This window comes from Glycine soja, chromosome 16, assembly GCF_004193775.1.
Source record: "Glycine soja cultivar W05 chromosome 16, ASM419377v2, whole genome shotgun sequence".
NCBI classification, from domain to species: domain Eukaryota; kingdom Viridiplantae; phylum Streptophyta; class Magnoliopsida; order Fabales; family Fabaceae; genus Glycine; species Glycine soja.
Genome location: NC_041017.1, coordinates 37,822,885 through 37,839,062, shown reverse-complemented (window position 1 = coordinate 37,839,062; position 16,178 = coordinate 37,822,885). Strand labels below are relative to the sequence as shown.

The window sequence follows — 16,178 nt, the reverse complement described above, 5'->3', positions numbered from 1 at the left end:
TAGCACTAAATTGGCACGGATATGATACTTCTATGTGTATAAGTATTAATGCATGTACCAAAAATTATTATATGATATGGAATCACCATAATTTCAACTAAGTTATGATAGATAGTTAAGCATTATTAATTTTTTTTTATTATAAACTTATATGCATCACCGTAGTGATTGATCAGAATGCATAAATCATAAATATGTAGTGCTATGACACTCTTAGTAATTTTTCATGCATGTATCCTTAGAGTTAGTTTAGCAGCTTTAGCTTAGTGGTGCCAAAAGTTGGTATCATTACACCTCCGCAAATTGTGGCCACCGCCGCGCAATGCAGCTACTTTAATTCAGATAACTTAAATTACCTTCAAAGATTGGTTAGATTTCTTAAAAGGAAAAATTAAACCATGCTAACAACTGAGCTAATTATAGTTAATTAACTAATAGTACGATTTCCACCCAAACCCAACCGTTTACTTTTGCTTGACTTTTCAAATCTGAAAATATATCCAAAACAATTTTTTTCTTAAAAAATAAAAAATTAAAATCTCGGTGTCTCTATCTCTATCACCTCCAATTTATAGTAATGGAATGAAGAAGAGAGTGCAAAATTTATCATCTCCCCATAACCCTTTTTAACTATTTTGAAGCATCTGACGGTGGAGAATTCATCAAACAGTGTCACTGATTACAACAATAATATACGAGAGGCTCATAGATCTTCATTTAAATCCCCTCTTGACTCATCATGTGGTCCTCTACTCTATAACCAAACCAGCATGCCTACCCAGTAAGTACTAATGGAATTTTTGTTGGCTCTGCTGCTAACTACAGCACCTGAAACAGTGAAATTTGAAAGCTCTCTTTCTTTAAAAAAGTCTTCTTTCTTTCTTTCTTTGTAGTACTATGGAGACTAGAGAGAGAGAGGACTGAAGTTCTTGCCAGCCAGGCCTCAATACATTGTGTTCAGTTTTTCACCTCCTTTGTTTTCTGTTCCTTTTTCCTTCTGTTTCATCATCTTCATGTTTCCACAGTAATTCACCACAAATCTTGCTTCTTCTTCTTCTCCTTCTTCTTCATCTCCTACTCGATTATCTTCTTGATGAAAAGCTTTCAGAATTTAATTTTCGGACTCAATTTTCAGTTTCTAAAAAGCTCCTTAATTTCTCTTCTTATTCTTCTGAAGAACTGGTACTTGTTCATGTTTATGTCCTAGTTGTTAAATTGCTAAATTCCTCCCCTAGAAGTTTTAGTTTCTGGGTCTTATTCTTCTCATTTTTTCCAAGCAGAAAAAAAAGTCCTTTTTTTCTTCTTTGTTTTGAAATCTGGGTGTTGTTGTGAAGAGTTGTTATTAGTAGTGCTACTGCTGCAACATGCCAGTGATGGATCTTTTTCAAAACCCATCTTCTCTCAAATCAAACAGATCTGAAACAGCCATGTGGATTGCAAAGCTTGTGCTCATGTCCATGGGGGTTATCTCCACTCTTGTTTTGTTGAAAGTGGCAATAGTCCCATATACATTCCACCTTCTTCTCTCAACTCTTCCTCAGTTTTGTGTCTCAGTTAGAAGCTGGCTAACACTCCCATTCCTCTACATCATTGTCAACTTCATCATCATCACCATTGCAGCTTCCTCCAACTTCCCCCCCAAAACCTTCTCTGACTCACCAGCACCCTCTGATCCTAAGCACACAACCACCGTCATTTCAGACACTGCCAACCACCCAACTGAGTCAGAGAACCAAACCAATGAACCTAAGGAAGAAGAAAAGGAGGTTGAAGAAGAAGAAGAACAACAACAACAACAACAAGAACTAGAACAAGAAGAGGTGGTTGAAGAAGAGCTAGAACAAGAAGAGGTGATTGAAGAGTCTGGTTTGACCTATGACAAATTCATGATCCAACCTTCACTTGAAAGTTGCACCAATGATTATGTCCTGCCGGATTCAGATGGTGATGACACACTGGAAGCTACATGGAGGGCTATCATGGAGGGACAAGGGAAAACAATGAAACCACAGCTGAAGAAGAGTGACACATGGGGTGCAAGGATTGCCAAGGCAGAGCCATTTCATCGCAATGGGGAGGGTGGTGGTGGTGATGATGACCCTGTGGCTTGGGCACAGAAGGAGCTCAAAAAGTCTGACACTTTCAATGATAGAGCCTCCTTGAGAAGGGACAAATCCATGAGTCCAGAGGAATTGAATCGCAGGGCAGAAGCCTTCATTAAGAAGATCAACAATCAAATGAAGCTGCAGAGGCTGGAGTCTTACCAGCGTTTCAGGGAAATGGTAAACCGTGGTGTTTGATGTGACCGATTTCTCTTTTCACCAGTCACAGTGAAAATTTAGCAAAATGATGAGAATCTCTGGGAGTATATTAACCATTTTGGAGGTACTTGTTATATATATTCTTTATTCTAAATTTAGTTCTCATTGCATTCCGCACATTACTAAATCCATGTGTTATGCAGAATTTCACTGTCGGCTATGTAAGAGTTTTATATATATATAAACCATATTTGTTGTTATTAACCATATTTCAGTAGGCTTTTACCTAACAGCTTATACTTTTAGATTGGTTAGTCTTGTCATGTGCTAGATGACAACTGTTCACATATTGATGTTTGGATTAGTAATAGTAGTTAATACAGCACTTTCATATGGAATCTTTTTATACCTAAATTAAACATAATCAAATGTTTGTTGAACTTTTTATCCTTTTTTCTGAGGTATGACCTCAGAAATGATTCTATAGAGCTTCTTGTATACACAAATATGTATTTTTATGACTTAAGAAGTGACTGTTATTCTATGGTGCATATCTGTGGCATCTAGTTATATTCACGAAATGGGCATTCAACACCTGGCGAAACATAAATAGTAGTTAGCGCAATTAAATGAATCTAGTTTTGATTATACTGTTCCAGCTACCACCAAACACTTGATTCGAGAGTAGAAAAATTATAATCTACATTGTTAGTACGTATAATATATCTAATCCCCCATATAAGTTCGATTTGTCGGTTTCAATGTGTTGACTCTTTCTTCCCCCTTGGCAGGACTTGCTGTGTACATATTTTTGCTGCTGAGACTGTGTGAAGAGGCCAAGGCAAGTATCAGACATGGTGTACTTTTTTCCCTTGTCAAGTTTCTTGTGACATAGTAGGCATAAGTTAGTTTCTCCCCAATCTGTTGTGCTCTTTCTTTGATCAAGATCTTTGCTCTACATGCATGCATGTTCTACTAAACTATTCAGAAGTCTAGTCTTTCTTATATTGCATAATGTTTGTATTGATTATGTAGTTTGAACCCTAGATAGCATTATGAGGGGATTATTTAAATCGAATGTATAATTTCTGCTATTCTATATATGCAGACCTAATAATTTACCAGTTAATTGAGCTTTAAATGCTTGTTGAATAAGTATTACATTGGTCGGAGAAGAATTTGATTTATGATCAGACCCTTAGTAAGGTTTTGGGTTGGAAAAAAGTGATAAACTAGGTTCTTAAGCAAAGATTAATGATCGGTAAAACAGGTATTGAATAGTTATCCGTTTTTCTTTTTCCTATTTATTTTTTAATTACAAGAAAACCGACATACAAGGAAGGGGGCACAGACCTGGATACATACCAATTGAACAAAATCACATACGCCTAACAATAACAAGTAACAACCGTACTCATGCAAGGAGGTGATATATAGTTGCTCGTGCATATTGATTGACCAAACTCAGAGTTGGAATAGAGACTTGGACCCCTTTTGCCCTTTGGCGTATTATGGGACAAGAAAATAACTAAGCCTTCTAATTATTTTGGAAAAATGGATTGAAGTGAAAGAACGAAGATAAATTGAACGTAATGTTTAAGAGTGAGTTGTCCATTCAACTGTGCATTGTTGCATGGGACCATCAATTAAGATACCTTAGCTTAAGCTAGCAGATTGGTTATGCTGTCAATATCTCCACAGTTACAATTAGTTTTGGGATCAAATTGTGAGATTAGGGCAATAAACTTGGTGATTTACACATTAGCACATGGTTATTATCTGTCAGCATGGTATAGATCATTATAGATGCAGTGGGATTTGCTGTTTCTTTAAGCCTTCATTTTAATTATGACCCCCTTGGGTCGGAAAGCACGTTGCCCCCTTACATGCCCGTGAAAATTGAAACAAAAGAGCCCCATGTTCCTTGTTGTGTCACGAACCTTTTGAGTGGTTTGTGAGTGCAGAACTTCATAAAGAAGTAGGACCTTAATTTGTACAATTGAAAATATAAGTGGATCCAAGTAGTGTAGGTCTTTTATTTGTGAGAAACCACAGACACGGACCCCCATCTCCTGCCTGCAAAATACCTTTAGCTTCGTTTAGAAAAGTTCAGTTTTATTATAATATGCGCCTTCTCTTTCTATTTTAACCCTTTCTACTTTTGTCTTTGGATTCTGCTACCTTGAAAATAGACATGAATTACTCAGTAACTAGTTATATTTTCTTTTAGTAGAAATTTTAATTATCAATATCAATATCAATACAAAGACAACCAGCAAGTTGGGACTGGGGACTGGCAGTGACGCATGTGACACTGTATAACCGTTGGTTATGGTAATAATTATGTGTAAATATTGATTATGGAGAATGTTCAAGCTAGAGGACCTAAGAATAAGACCCAATATTGTTTGCCATTATCAAAGACTAGTCCTTTTCTTATTAATTACTAATGGAAACACACCAAGAAAAACCTTGTACACGGTGGCATGGCACAAGCAAGCTGTGGAACAGAAGCTACTGAATAGGGACCCATACAGTATAGGACAGATATCAATAAGGGCTTATAAGATAAGTTTCTTCATAAATATTTATGGAAAAAGGAAATTTAAAAATTCTTAGAAGTTAAATTAGTTTATATATAACTTAAAAAAGTTTTTTTTAGAGAAGTTAAAATCATTTAACTTAACAAAAGTATTTTAAACTTACACATAAGTTAATTTTAGCTTATGAGAAAAACTTATTCAAAATAGAGTACACTAAGAAGTTATTCAAATGCGCTAATTAGCATTTAACTTGAAGCAATGGCTCAAGACGCAGTATTCAAAATTGCCCCTGATATAGACTTCTAACATCCAGCGGCTGCTATTATTCTTTTTGTAGGTACATGGGGACACCATCTATGCATACTAACTCTAAATATTTGTTCCTATGATAGTTTAATTACAAACTAGCAGCAGTATCTTTCTCGGTCATTTAAAACTTAACAATTTTTAAGCTGTGTTCGGATTTGATGATAATATTCTAAAGGGCTAGGCATAATAATGCTAGCTAGAGCTACAATGGGAGTGAAGCAGTGGCAGCCGCCCGATTATCACACAACACAAAAAATGCCTTGGCATCTTATAGACAAAGCCGATAAATGGTTGTTGTTGAAGGCCCAACCCACATCCGTTCGGCCTGGGATTAAAAAGGTTCTGTTCTCGTTAAAGACATTTCATGGCTGTGGAATGGAAGTGTTTTCGTTGTTCAAATAATACATATTCTTTGTCCAGAAACAGTAACATCCACCTTCATATAATTTTTTTCTTCTAAATATCATTTTTGGTCTATTATGTTTTCATGTTGTTTCACTTTGATTCATTAAATTTTAAAAGTTTTATTTTAGTCATTTATATTTTTTTAAAGTTTTATTTTGATACTTTATGTTTTCAAAAGTTTCATTTTAATACATCAAGTTTTAAAAATTTTATTTTTATTCTTTTATGTATTTAAAATTTTTATTTTGTTATATTAAGTTAAAATTTTTATTTTGAGCCTTTATGATTTTAAAAGTTTCATTTTCATCCTTTATATTTTCTAAAGTTTCATTTTGATAATTTTTTTTAAATTTTGTTAGCAGATGTTAGGATTTTGTTAAATTTTAAAATAATTAATTTAAAATAATGATGACTAAAATCAATGCTATTTTAAAATGTATTCCATCACACATACTTTTTCGATCTCTGTCATCTTCTACAAATTCCATAATCATCACAATAGAACACTAGAATCATTATCTACTTAGATCCGCAACCACCATATATAGCACATCATCCATCATTAGGGGTGTCAAAGTGAGTTTAAACCCGGTAAGCTAACCCAACTCATCATGAGTCTGAATCAAGTTGGGTAAAAAGAAATACAAGTTTTGCAATACTAAGAGAAAATGAACTCAACTCACTTAATCCACAAGTTGGTGGGTTCAGCTGGATTGGCTCATTAAACCCACTTAAGTAATATATAACTAATAAATTAATAATAGATTATATTTGTTGTCTTTGATAATTTGGTATTATAATATTGTTGAACTATGAGACATGTTTGGATTTAAGACTTTAGGGTTTTAAAACTTTTGAATGATATTATAAGTATTTGAGAATTGAGATATTTGATTTGAATGATTATATTCATAATATTATATGCTTAAATGATTATTTAAAATATTTGTCTATTATTTGTATTTGTATCTAAATCATTGGAATGTCTTTGATTGAAAAGAACATCACTTTTAAAAATAAAAAATAGAGAAAATTTAAAAAAAATTGTGATACATCAAAATAAAACTTTCAAAAATATAAAAAATTAAAATAAAACTTTTAAAAATTAAAGTATGAAAGTAAAATCACACAAAAACGTAATGGACCTAAAATAACATTTAACCTTATCTTTTTCCTGATTTAAAATTTTGAAATTAAAAAATTATTAAATGGAGAAACTTAATTACAAGACAATAACTTCTCTAAGAATACCAACGTCAAACAATTATTACTCCTACGAGAGCACGGAGCAAGGCATTGGGCCATTGGCAAAAGGGAACTACCAAAGTTATCTGCCTTTGCACTTTACCAAAAACATTTATTTAAAATATTTTATTTGATTATTTTAATCCTTATCAACAATCTCATTTTATTGATTATCTTTTTTACTTAAATTATTGTTAAATGAAAATGTGTCGCTGTCCTTTTAAAACTTTGGTCTACTCAAAACTACCACATCAACTATAAGTTAAAGAAATTCAATGAACAACTTAAAAAAAAACAACTATGCCAGTAAAAAATCGTAAAGCATAGAATCCTACAAAAATGCCAGTAGCTACTCTAAATAGTAAATTGTTGTATTTTTAAACGTTAACAGTTAACATACGGACATTCTATATAACTATTATTTTCAGTATTTACTTATTTATCTTATATACATACATGATACATCTTACATTCTTTTTGGTTTTATTGTACAATCATAACACCATGTTAAAATTTATGACTTCAGTCATATTAACTAAATCCCCCACTGCTTAAATATACTCCGTAAACATACACTCTAAAAATTAAAGCAGATAACTTTCTCATTTTCTCATTTTATTATTCACACGACATTAACCAATTGAAAAAAGGAGATATAAACCGCAGAGAAAATACTCACATCGAGTTTGCACTGTGCAGGGCGATTACAAGAAAGCAAAGTACATACCTTTCGTCTCTGCAAACAAATTCGCCTATATGTACATGGCATAGCGAGAGAGCAAGCAAACTCGTTTATTCAATATTGAAAATACACACAGAACAACAATTCACTAACCCGAATCATCGCATTCATATATGCACACTGAGCAATAGTGCGAGGTGAAAGCCGAAACGCAAGAAAGGTAAAAACAAATGCTGCAGCAAGCTAGCTAGCAAAGCTCAACGGATGTTATGAAAACGGAGATGTGGAAATGCGATGAAGAAAGGGGTACGAGCGAACGCGAGCACGATTACGAGCGTAATCAACGGCACCACCCCATGGCGCTCCTCCGCACGGGAACAATCGCACGGCACGGGCTCGTCTGCAGGTGGCTGTTCATCATCCTGCGGCGGCGGCGGCGGAGGAGGAGGAGAAGTAGACGGAGGAGAACCGCCGGGGCTTTGGTTTTGATCATTGCTGGTTCCGTTATTGGACTGGGCTAAAATTTGGACTTGTAGTTTAAGGCCCTGTTGGCAATGGCCCATTCGGCCGCATACGAAGTAGCGCGTTTTGGCGTCGCTCAGGTGGATCACGGTCTCTCCGTTATCGTACGTTGCCAGAGCGTTGGCTATCTTACACGTGTCGTAATCTAGTTGGTTCACTTCCATCACGTCGTGCGCCGCCGTGTATGAGAACACTGCCACCCAACGCGAAACGTTTCGTATTTCAATTAGTTTTTCTCACAGTTTAATTTTAATCAATTAGTAATTAAAAATTAAAAAACGTTATGCCCAATATGCCCTTGGCTTTGTTTCTGATTTCGTCTCAACACGAAAAACTAACTTCGAGAACGATTTTCGTACTCGCGGTGTTCTACTCAACAACAATCGGAATGTTTCACTGCGGAGATCTAGAAAAATATTCAGGAAAACGAACATGAACACAAAGCTTATTTGTTTCCAATGGATTTTTCGATGCGAAAATTCAATTAGAACTTGAACTAATCAATTAACGATTACTCTGTTCTGTTGTTAGTTAATTATATTGCTCCTGCTAGATTTATAACTTTGGAAACTCAAAAATTGGGATTAATACGTGCTTTATTAAGATTTAAGAGATGAATGCATGCATGGAGATGAAGATCTAGAGGGAGAAGATGCAGATATACGTACCGAGATCGTCACCAACGTTAAACGTTGTCGTAGAAGACCAGGCTTGGATATTGGAACCGAGATCCCAGCCGGAAGCTCCACCGACGGTGTGGTTCTCGCCGCAGACGCATCGGAAGAGGATCGAAGTGAAGACGATCACGATGATCGCCTTAACGGCCCACGCTGGTCTCAGTTTCTCCATTTTTCTTCCAGTCAAACACGAAAAAGAAAACTCTGAGCTAACCAACTGATAATTGAATCGCATAATATGGAATTTGAAGTTCAGGTCTGAAAAATACTCGGCGCAAGTGCGAACAATCGAAATCCAAAGCTTAATTAATTAATGTAACAACTAACAAGTAAATGCGTGATTTAATTAGTTTTCTTGGGAAAAAGAGAGATAGAATGCGAGGTACCGATGTGAGCTTCGCAGTGACGAGATGAATAGGCACGCTGAAGAAGTGGAAGCTACCTGCAAATTTGTTAGAAAGCGAATTTCTCAAAGCGTGAAAGAAGAAGAAGAAGATCAAAGAAGGAGAGAGAGTACGTTATAGTGTGTGAAGATTGATATGGCGGTGGTGGCAGTGATCGACGAGAGAGAATTCAGCGTTTTCCCGCTTTTATACGTAACATACAGAGAGAGAGAAAGAGCGCGCGAAAGAGGTTTCATAACTCGCAGTTTTTGTTTCTGTTGTGGAGAGTCAATTACAATGCGGGCAGCCTTACAATGAGGACTGTGTGCCAATCGTTCTATTTTTGTTTTGTGATGCATGTAATTAATTAATGCCTCAATTTTTTTTGTTTTTTTTTAATTTAAGTAGAATGTATGTTTTTTACATTGTTATTTAAGAGAAATGCTTTTAACACTTTACTATATGGATTAAAATTGATTAGAAGTAACAAATTTTAACGAATTTTACATTTAAATAAGATAATACTCAATTGAATAAACAATGAGATTCATTAAAATTTGTAATAAAAAAATGTTATTAACACTCCTTTGTCATCTAATTATACATGCAAGTTATAATTGTGGACTTTTATAGTAAATATTTAAAACATGTTTAATTGTAATTGAATGATAAAATAAGTGACTTATAATTAATTAATTGTATAAAAATCTTTATAATCTAGTATAAAATATCTTATTTCTTCTTGTAAGTATTAATTTTTTGGTTCAAGCAACTATGGGCATATCCAGAACTCGAATTCATGGGTATTTAATAATTTAAGAACCATGGAATTGATTATTTATTCTTCAGTTAAGGAGGTTATTCGTGCAAGCCTCCACTTTCAAAGACTCGCGTGAAAGTGAAACTCTGCTAGGCAAGCATTAGGTCAAAAGCCCTTCTATCTTAGTTTGTCCTATGCATCAATTGTTGATGAATTTTAAATATTTGCATGTTATGACATTTATTGATTCAATGGTTAAAATACTTCACATAGGAAGTGATTTAGGATTTCGGGTCCAATTGCATAATAAGTCTATGGCCCTTTTTTTAAAGGAAAAAATTAATTAAAAATGTAACTTTTACAAAATGTTCGTAAATATTAAGATTTTATCTTTCATTTATTATATCATCAATTCTTTTGAACTATACAATTTGTTCAAGCAATTAGAAGCTTAAGATAAAATTTCTGATCATGTCAACCTTTGTTAAGCAACTCAAAATCCACTGAAGAAAGTTAAGATTCTCTGTGTTTTGACTGATGAATAAAAGAAAAGGGTGCACTAGAAAAAGAACAAAAACTTAGGCTGGGGCATATAACAACATCTTGATCAGTCACAGAATCTTTAATTGACACTGAAATTTAATTCCCTTAATCCCTTTTGTTAATCTCAATCAATGGGTGTAATAGGAGCTACAGTGCAAATCAAACCATTCTATGAACAATCTCAGGCTGTGTGATACATCAACGCCAAAGCGGTGCAGATGTGCTCCAAATTTATATCCTGCAGCAACGTGTGTTGGTTGAAATCTTTGTCCCTAAACCTGTCAAAACAAATAGGGCTTGTTTATGAAAAAATTCTGTACTACTCACTTAATCTCTCATCCAAAGTATACTTATGTTTTAAAAATTATTTTCAAAACAAGTGTATTAAAAACTAAAAACCAGAAACTACTAGGAGATATGATGTTTTCTATTTTCTTCTGTTTTTCCTCTTATTCAACATCCCCCCTAACTTTACACTTTGTTTTGTACCTTGCACCAGCCTCCACTAGCTGTTTGAAGAACCTTATTTAGTTGCATTTTGAAAACTTAAAATAGTGCTCAAAAATAGATATCAAACCCACCCATAATTTGATATATGCCATATATCCAACTAAGCATGAGGAAGACCTTATGCACTAGAACTTGGAACCATGGTTATACCCCAAATTAATGTTTATCAACATGCAAAATATACCTTGTAAAGTTGTAATGGGTATTTACTTCTATTGTAATGTATAAAGATGCACTTCGAGCTGAGTTGAACTATTTCAGGCAATTGTAAGGCCGCAAACCACGACAAGTCTCTCGGTTTAGGAAAACGTACAAAACTATAAGGGTCATCTAAAAATGGAAATAAAGAAAAACATCAAATTAACATTGTTATCATTGAAAAAGAGAAGTGCACACCATACCAGTGCCGCTCAAAGTTCATTCAACATTGCAAGATCATCTGCAACTACAATGTTGGGACATCTACGCGAAGGGCTAGCTCATCAATCTACAAACATACACCTCATAAGCCTTCTCCTGCAAACATGAATACTGATTTAATAATTTGGAAGTGCCTAACATGAGCTGCCACCATCTTATTTGTTCCGATGCAAAGGGTGCAAGATATTAAAAGAAGAAAGAACTAGCTGAATGAAGTAAGTCTATAATAGCTTCAAATTTGTCTGACAAAAATGATTCTATATTAAGCATTAAACATCTTTACCGGCTTCCATAATTCTCTAAAAACTTCTACTATCAAGAGAATGATAAAAAATAGAAGAAATATTACAGAAGAGTATAATACAAGTATTGTCATCTTACAATCAAATGTTGTCCAGCTAGGAGGTGTAGTTGAGAAATCCTGTTTATCATCATGGATGGAAAACAAGTCAAAATGATCAACAATACCATTGTTCTTTCCCCTAGTGTAGTCAAAATCAAATGATGCAGATGGCTTCCTTAATGGTGGTGGTGGTGAATTCTTTTGAAAATCTGAGGAGCCCTGAATTGTGCAAAAGATAAACTTTTATTGTTTTTTTTTGTGGCGTAATAAATCTATGAAGGCAAACAATTTTTTTGAGCAGAAAACAGAACAAATGTTATATAGCAGAGAGAAAAAGAAAAAAGACACAATAAAGTCAAGTTGTTGATAACTCCTGTGTATAAGTACAATTTGGAATTAAAGTATAGAAAAATTATCAATTTTTCTCTCTGTTACTGCTTTTTTTTGTGTGAATAATTAAAATTTTAATATCATTCAAGTTTTTGTCCGGTAGGTGTTTAAAGTGGTTAGTTGATAGTACTTTGGTGTTATATTTGTTGCAGAAACACAGAGTAAAACTTGAGAGATAAGTTGAACATCTGGAACATTCCTCCTTCCGAATATCTGTGCAATTAAAATCAGAAACAAAATTATTTATCACGGATTGAACTTGACATTAAACATGAATACCTCATGATATCTCGTGACTGGAGGCCGAATTTGTGCCACATGTTTCACAAGAATGCTTTCCTCAAGAGACAATCTCCTATTCCTCTGAGTGGCACTCTTGGCCCTAGCAGCTGGTGATTCATTCGAGTTAAAGATTATTTCAGCTGACTTTGAAGCTGGCTGTAGTCCACCTTTTGAAGCCCATCTTTTCTCCACATACCTGAAAGATTTTAAGCAAGTTCATGACACCAGAATATGGGAAATTTGATGCAAATTTAATCTTCTGGTCTCAAGTGATGTCATGCATAAGAATCCATTAAAAGTTTTACTTGGAACGAATGAATTTCTCAACTCCATATCCATTTCTGTCAAAATTTGGCGGTAATTCTGCCTCCCAGTGCTTATTTGACTTTGCATTACCAATTACTGCATAAAACACACAAATCAAGAGATGTGCTAGGTAGACGTTATGCAGACAACCAAAGTACTCTGTAAATTCAGCTGCTAGAGAATCCAAGAGCCCAGTAATTTTTTCTAACAATTACCCTATCTTCCATAATTAGTTTTATCAACCAACTAAATGGGTATTATTTAATCTCCTACAAATGGTATATCTAGCTACATATATACCAAACAGACCATACCCCTTATGTTCAGACCAACACCAAACCTTTTAAGAAAACTAGTAAATTCTCTTATTTTGAGAAGAGAAGAGTTACTCACATTATCTCATAATTTGCTTAACCGTACTTTAGACTAAGAAAGTAAGAAACGAATTGTGTACTTCCTTACATTGCATAAAAGAAACTTGATCTGGCAACCATGTATCCAAAGTTGTGGACCGCACCTAGTTGCAAAATCAGAAGACTTAGCCCATAGCCCATTATCAATTTCTAAATTGGCACAGAAAAAAAGATGAACATAAACCTTTGATATATGCACTCCAAGACTACGGTGAATTCCTGAACATTGCATGCAAATGAATATCCCTAAGTTCACACTTGCCCATCGTGGTGCCCTGATATATTAAAAATATGTGCTTATAAACCATGAAAAAAACTCAACAATTTCTAAGTAATAAATGATCAATGCTAAAGCCCAAGTTGATCCCAAAATCAAAGGATATTGAACAGCAGAATGAAAAGGAAAAGTTAAAAGTACAAAAGAAAAAAAATAATTAAATAGCTGATGTACAACCAATATCCATGTGAATAAAACACAAGTACTCAAAATTGTTTGATACTTCCCATGCTCCCAAAGAAATAAAAAAAGAAAAGGCAGGGCCTATTCAATGACCTATTGTAGTTGAAGCTTCACGATTAAAAACACTATGACAAATTACATTGACACCCCTTATAGTTTCTTGAAATTTTACACGATATTCATTGTCCCCTACCTTTTTTAAGCTTATAGTAACTCCCCTTAATTGTTTGAAAAACATTAAACCCTGTACCCTTATTACCTAAGAAACACATTACACCATAAATCCCTGACACTCCTGTGGTTTCTTGAAATTTTCACACGATACTCCTAGTCCACTACCTTTTTAAGGTAACTCCTTTGAATTGTTTGAAGCACATTGGACAATGTATCCTTATTATCCAAGAAACACATTGCATCATGCATCCCTATAATGGCTGGAGTATTGTGTGAAATTTCAAGAAGCCACATGAACCATGAGCATAATTTGCCCGAAAACATTAATATATATGCTTAACACAAAACAATGGGTTGTGAAAAAGGAAAATACTTGGTCCTGCAGTCTGCACATTCCCTGTTGTCAGGTAGCTTAACAAGTCCCTCTAATATCTGCATTCATTCACAACAAAAACAAACAGAATAAAGAACACAACAAAATGGAAGAGAAAAGATGTTGCTAGCTTCACATGATACAAAACACACCATCAAAACATTATGATACAAAAGGGGTGGGAAAAAAAGGAACCTTGGTGTGCTTGGCATGGAGCTCCTTGGAGACGGAGGCTTTTCCGCTCATGTTTGCAAAACCTTAACCGTGCTCGTGGTTGAGTCACAGCGAAGGAAGAGCAAACAGAGAAAGTAAGTGGGTGGAGAAAATATGGTTCAAAAGAGGGTCTTCAGTTATCAACTTGTTCGTTGGTTTGTTTTTGTTTTGTTTTGTGGTTCCGTAGGTTCAGAGGGGAACACGGTTGGGGATGTAGTGACAACGAGAAAAACACGGATATTCCATTCATCCTTGTATGCTAAAATCGTCACTTACTAGGTTTGGTGATTCATTCATTATTTTCAAGTCAACTTGGTTGGCTTATACAAAAACTACAACGTCATGGTGTGCAGTAGCAAATCTAGCCATAAAACTTAATTAAATTTTATTTTAAGTGTTAATTTATCATCATATAATATTATAAAATAAAATGAATGGATGGGATTCATGCAGAAGACCAAATTCCTCTAATTATCAATATCCTTGTACAACTTTTAGGTATGACTTTAAAATATCATAAAACTTATTATGATTAGATATAAAAGTTGAATAGAATTAATTTAACCTTTTTTCAGCCACTATTTAACTTTAAACACAATTACTTTTTTCATGAATTATTTTTTATTCAATATTATTTTTTTATCCAAAATGTGAATTGGGAAATACAAAGTTGATTCCTTTTTTACAGAACAAACTTGATTTTAGATGTATTTATGCATACAAAGTAGATTAAGGAGTCTAAATGAGTACTATCAGCGAAATAAGGGTACGCAAGTACTTAAGGGAAGAAAATTAAGAAACTAACCAAAAGCATGTCTTTAATTACCCTCCCTACTTTTAACCTCCCAAACCTAACTCAAACATATGACTAATGTCCACAAAAAGGATACGCAAGTACTTAAATTGTTTTTTTTTAAATAAAATAAAATTAGGCAAGTAGCTTTAAAAGAAACAATTCTTTACCAAACCTATTTAGGAACCGCAGTGGACTATAATAAGCAAATTATGCGCTCACGATAAAAACCCTCAAAACACTGAAAATTTTCACAAGTAAAAAAGAAATAATTATATGTTAGTCATGCATTGACTTAATTTTGTATTAATTAATTATGAAAATTATCTCTTATTACTCATTCAATCAAGTAGGAAAAGAAGAACGATCTATTTAGGATCTAAGTATATCTAATAGAAAATCCTATTTTGATATCTTAATTTTCTTTTTGATGAGTCTATAATATCATATCACATTTAAATCTCATAATTTTTTTACTCTAATAGTGTATCTCATTTTAAAATTTTAAATGTTTTTTTTTGGTAGATTTCACAAGGAATCCACATTCTAATATTTATTATAATTTATTTCAAAATAATTAAAAACAATTAATTATTTTTTTTATTTTGAAAAGAAATTATATATTTGTTTATCAATATAATTTTGAAATTTTTTTTATAATAGTCATGCAAATTCTTTTCCACTCCCTCTGCCCTGACCCCCTCTTCTTCCACCTCCGTCCTTCTCTTCTTCTCCCACTCACTCCCTCCTCTCCCCCCTCTCCTTACCCCTCCGATCCACGTTTCTGGTGATGCTCCAAGGCCCCATGACCACACGAGCCTCCAATCCAACCATAGGATCGTTGCCGGCCACCATGCGTTGACCGTCATGTCTCTTTGTACAATTACTGTAATTATTCTATTGTTATGTATTTTGTCCTAGACTATTCTGTTGTTGATTTGTTCCTCTTCTTCCTTTCCTTTGTTTTTGTTGATTTGTTTCTTCCTGCAAAAATTAGTTAGGAAGAGGCAATAAGAATTGATTCAAAAAAAGTGTACATCTTCAGGGCTCTTCTATGAGAACCAAACCATCAACATCAAGATCTTAAGGATGTCTCTAATAGCTTGATCTTGAGAAAACAAATCTTCAACTTAAGATCTCTCTCCAGTTTCACCAATTGGAGATGACCATA

General features: G+C 34.1%; 3 protein-coding genes across 6 annotated transcripts; 1 reads left to right on the top strand and 2 right to left on the bottom strand.

The window, feature by feature from the left end:
* The first annotated feature begins 613 nt into the window (after window positions 1-613).
* On the top strand, window positions 614-3,402 carry LOC114389157. Its single transcript, XM_028349774.1, has 2 exons — window positions 614-2,385; window positions 3,053-3,402. Exon 1 carries the CDS (start codon window positions 1,365-1,367, stop codon window positions 2,298-2,300), a length of 936 nt encoding a protein of 311 aa, XP_028205575.1. The 5' UTR covers window positions 614-1,364; the 3' UTR covers window positions 2,301-2,385; window positions 3,053-3,402.
* A 3,917-nt stretch (window positions 3,403-7,319) lies between these two features.
* On the bottom strand, window positions 7,320-8,866 carry LOC114389185 (uclacyanin 1-like). The gene is made up of 2 exons (XM_028349806.1): window positions 8,636-8,866; window positions 7,320-8,160 (listed from the first exon to the last, which is right to left on the bottom strand). Exons 1-2 carry the CDS (start codon window positions 8,814-8,816, stop codon window positions 7,703-7,705), a joined length of 639 nt encoding a protein of 212 aa, XP_028205607.1. The 5' UTR covers window positions 8,817-8,866; the 3' UTR covers window positions 7,320-7,702.
* Window positions 8,867-10,274: 1,408 nt separating this feature from the next.
* On the bottom strand, window positions 10,275-14,485 carry LOC114390384 (probable ADP-ribosylation factor GTPase-activating protein AGD15). Of its 4 annotated transcripts, none has more exons than XM_028351106.1 (10): window positions 14,197-14,485; window positions 14,002-14,060; window positions 13,179-13,269; window positions 13,044-13,098; window positions 12,581-12,677; window positions 12,273-12,471; window positions 11,642-11,822; window positions 11,242-11,356; window positions 11,025-11,170; window positions 10,275-10,608 (listed from the first exon to the last, which is right to left on the bottom strand). In XM_028351106.1, coding segments are annotated over exons 1-8 (735 nt in total). In that variant the 5' UTR covers window positions 14,248-14,485; the 3' UTR covers window positions 10,275-10,608; window positions 11,025-11,170; window positions 11,242-11,354. The 4 variants fall into 4 exon arrangements, with proteins under 4 accessions (XP_028206907.1, XP_028206908.1, XP_028206909.1 ...); XM_028351107.1 differs by having other exon boundaries at window positions 11,025-11,131; XM_028351108.1 differs by lacking the exon at window positions 11,025-11,170 and having other exon boundaries at window positions 11,237-11,356.
* Between the last annotated feature and the right edge of the window lie 1,693 nt (window positions 14,486-16,178).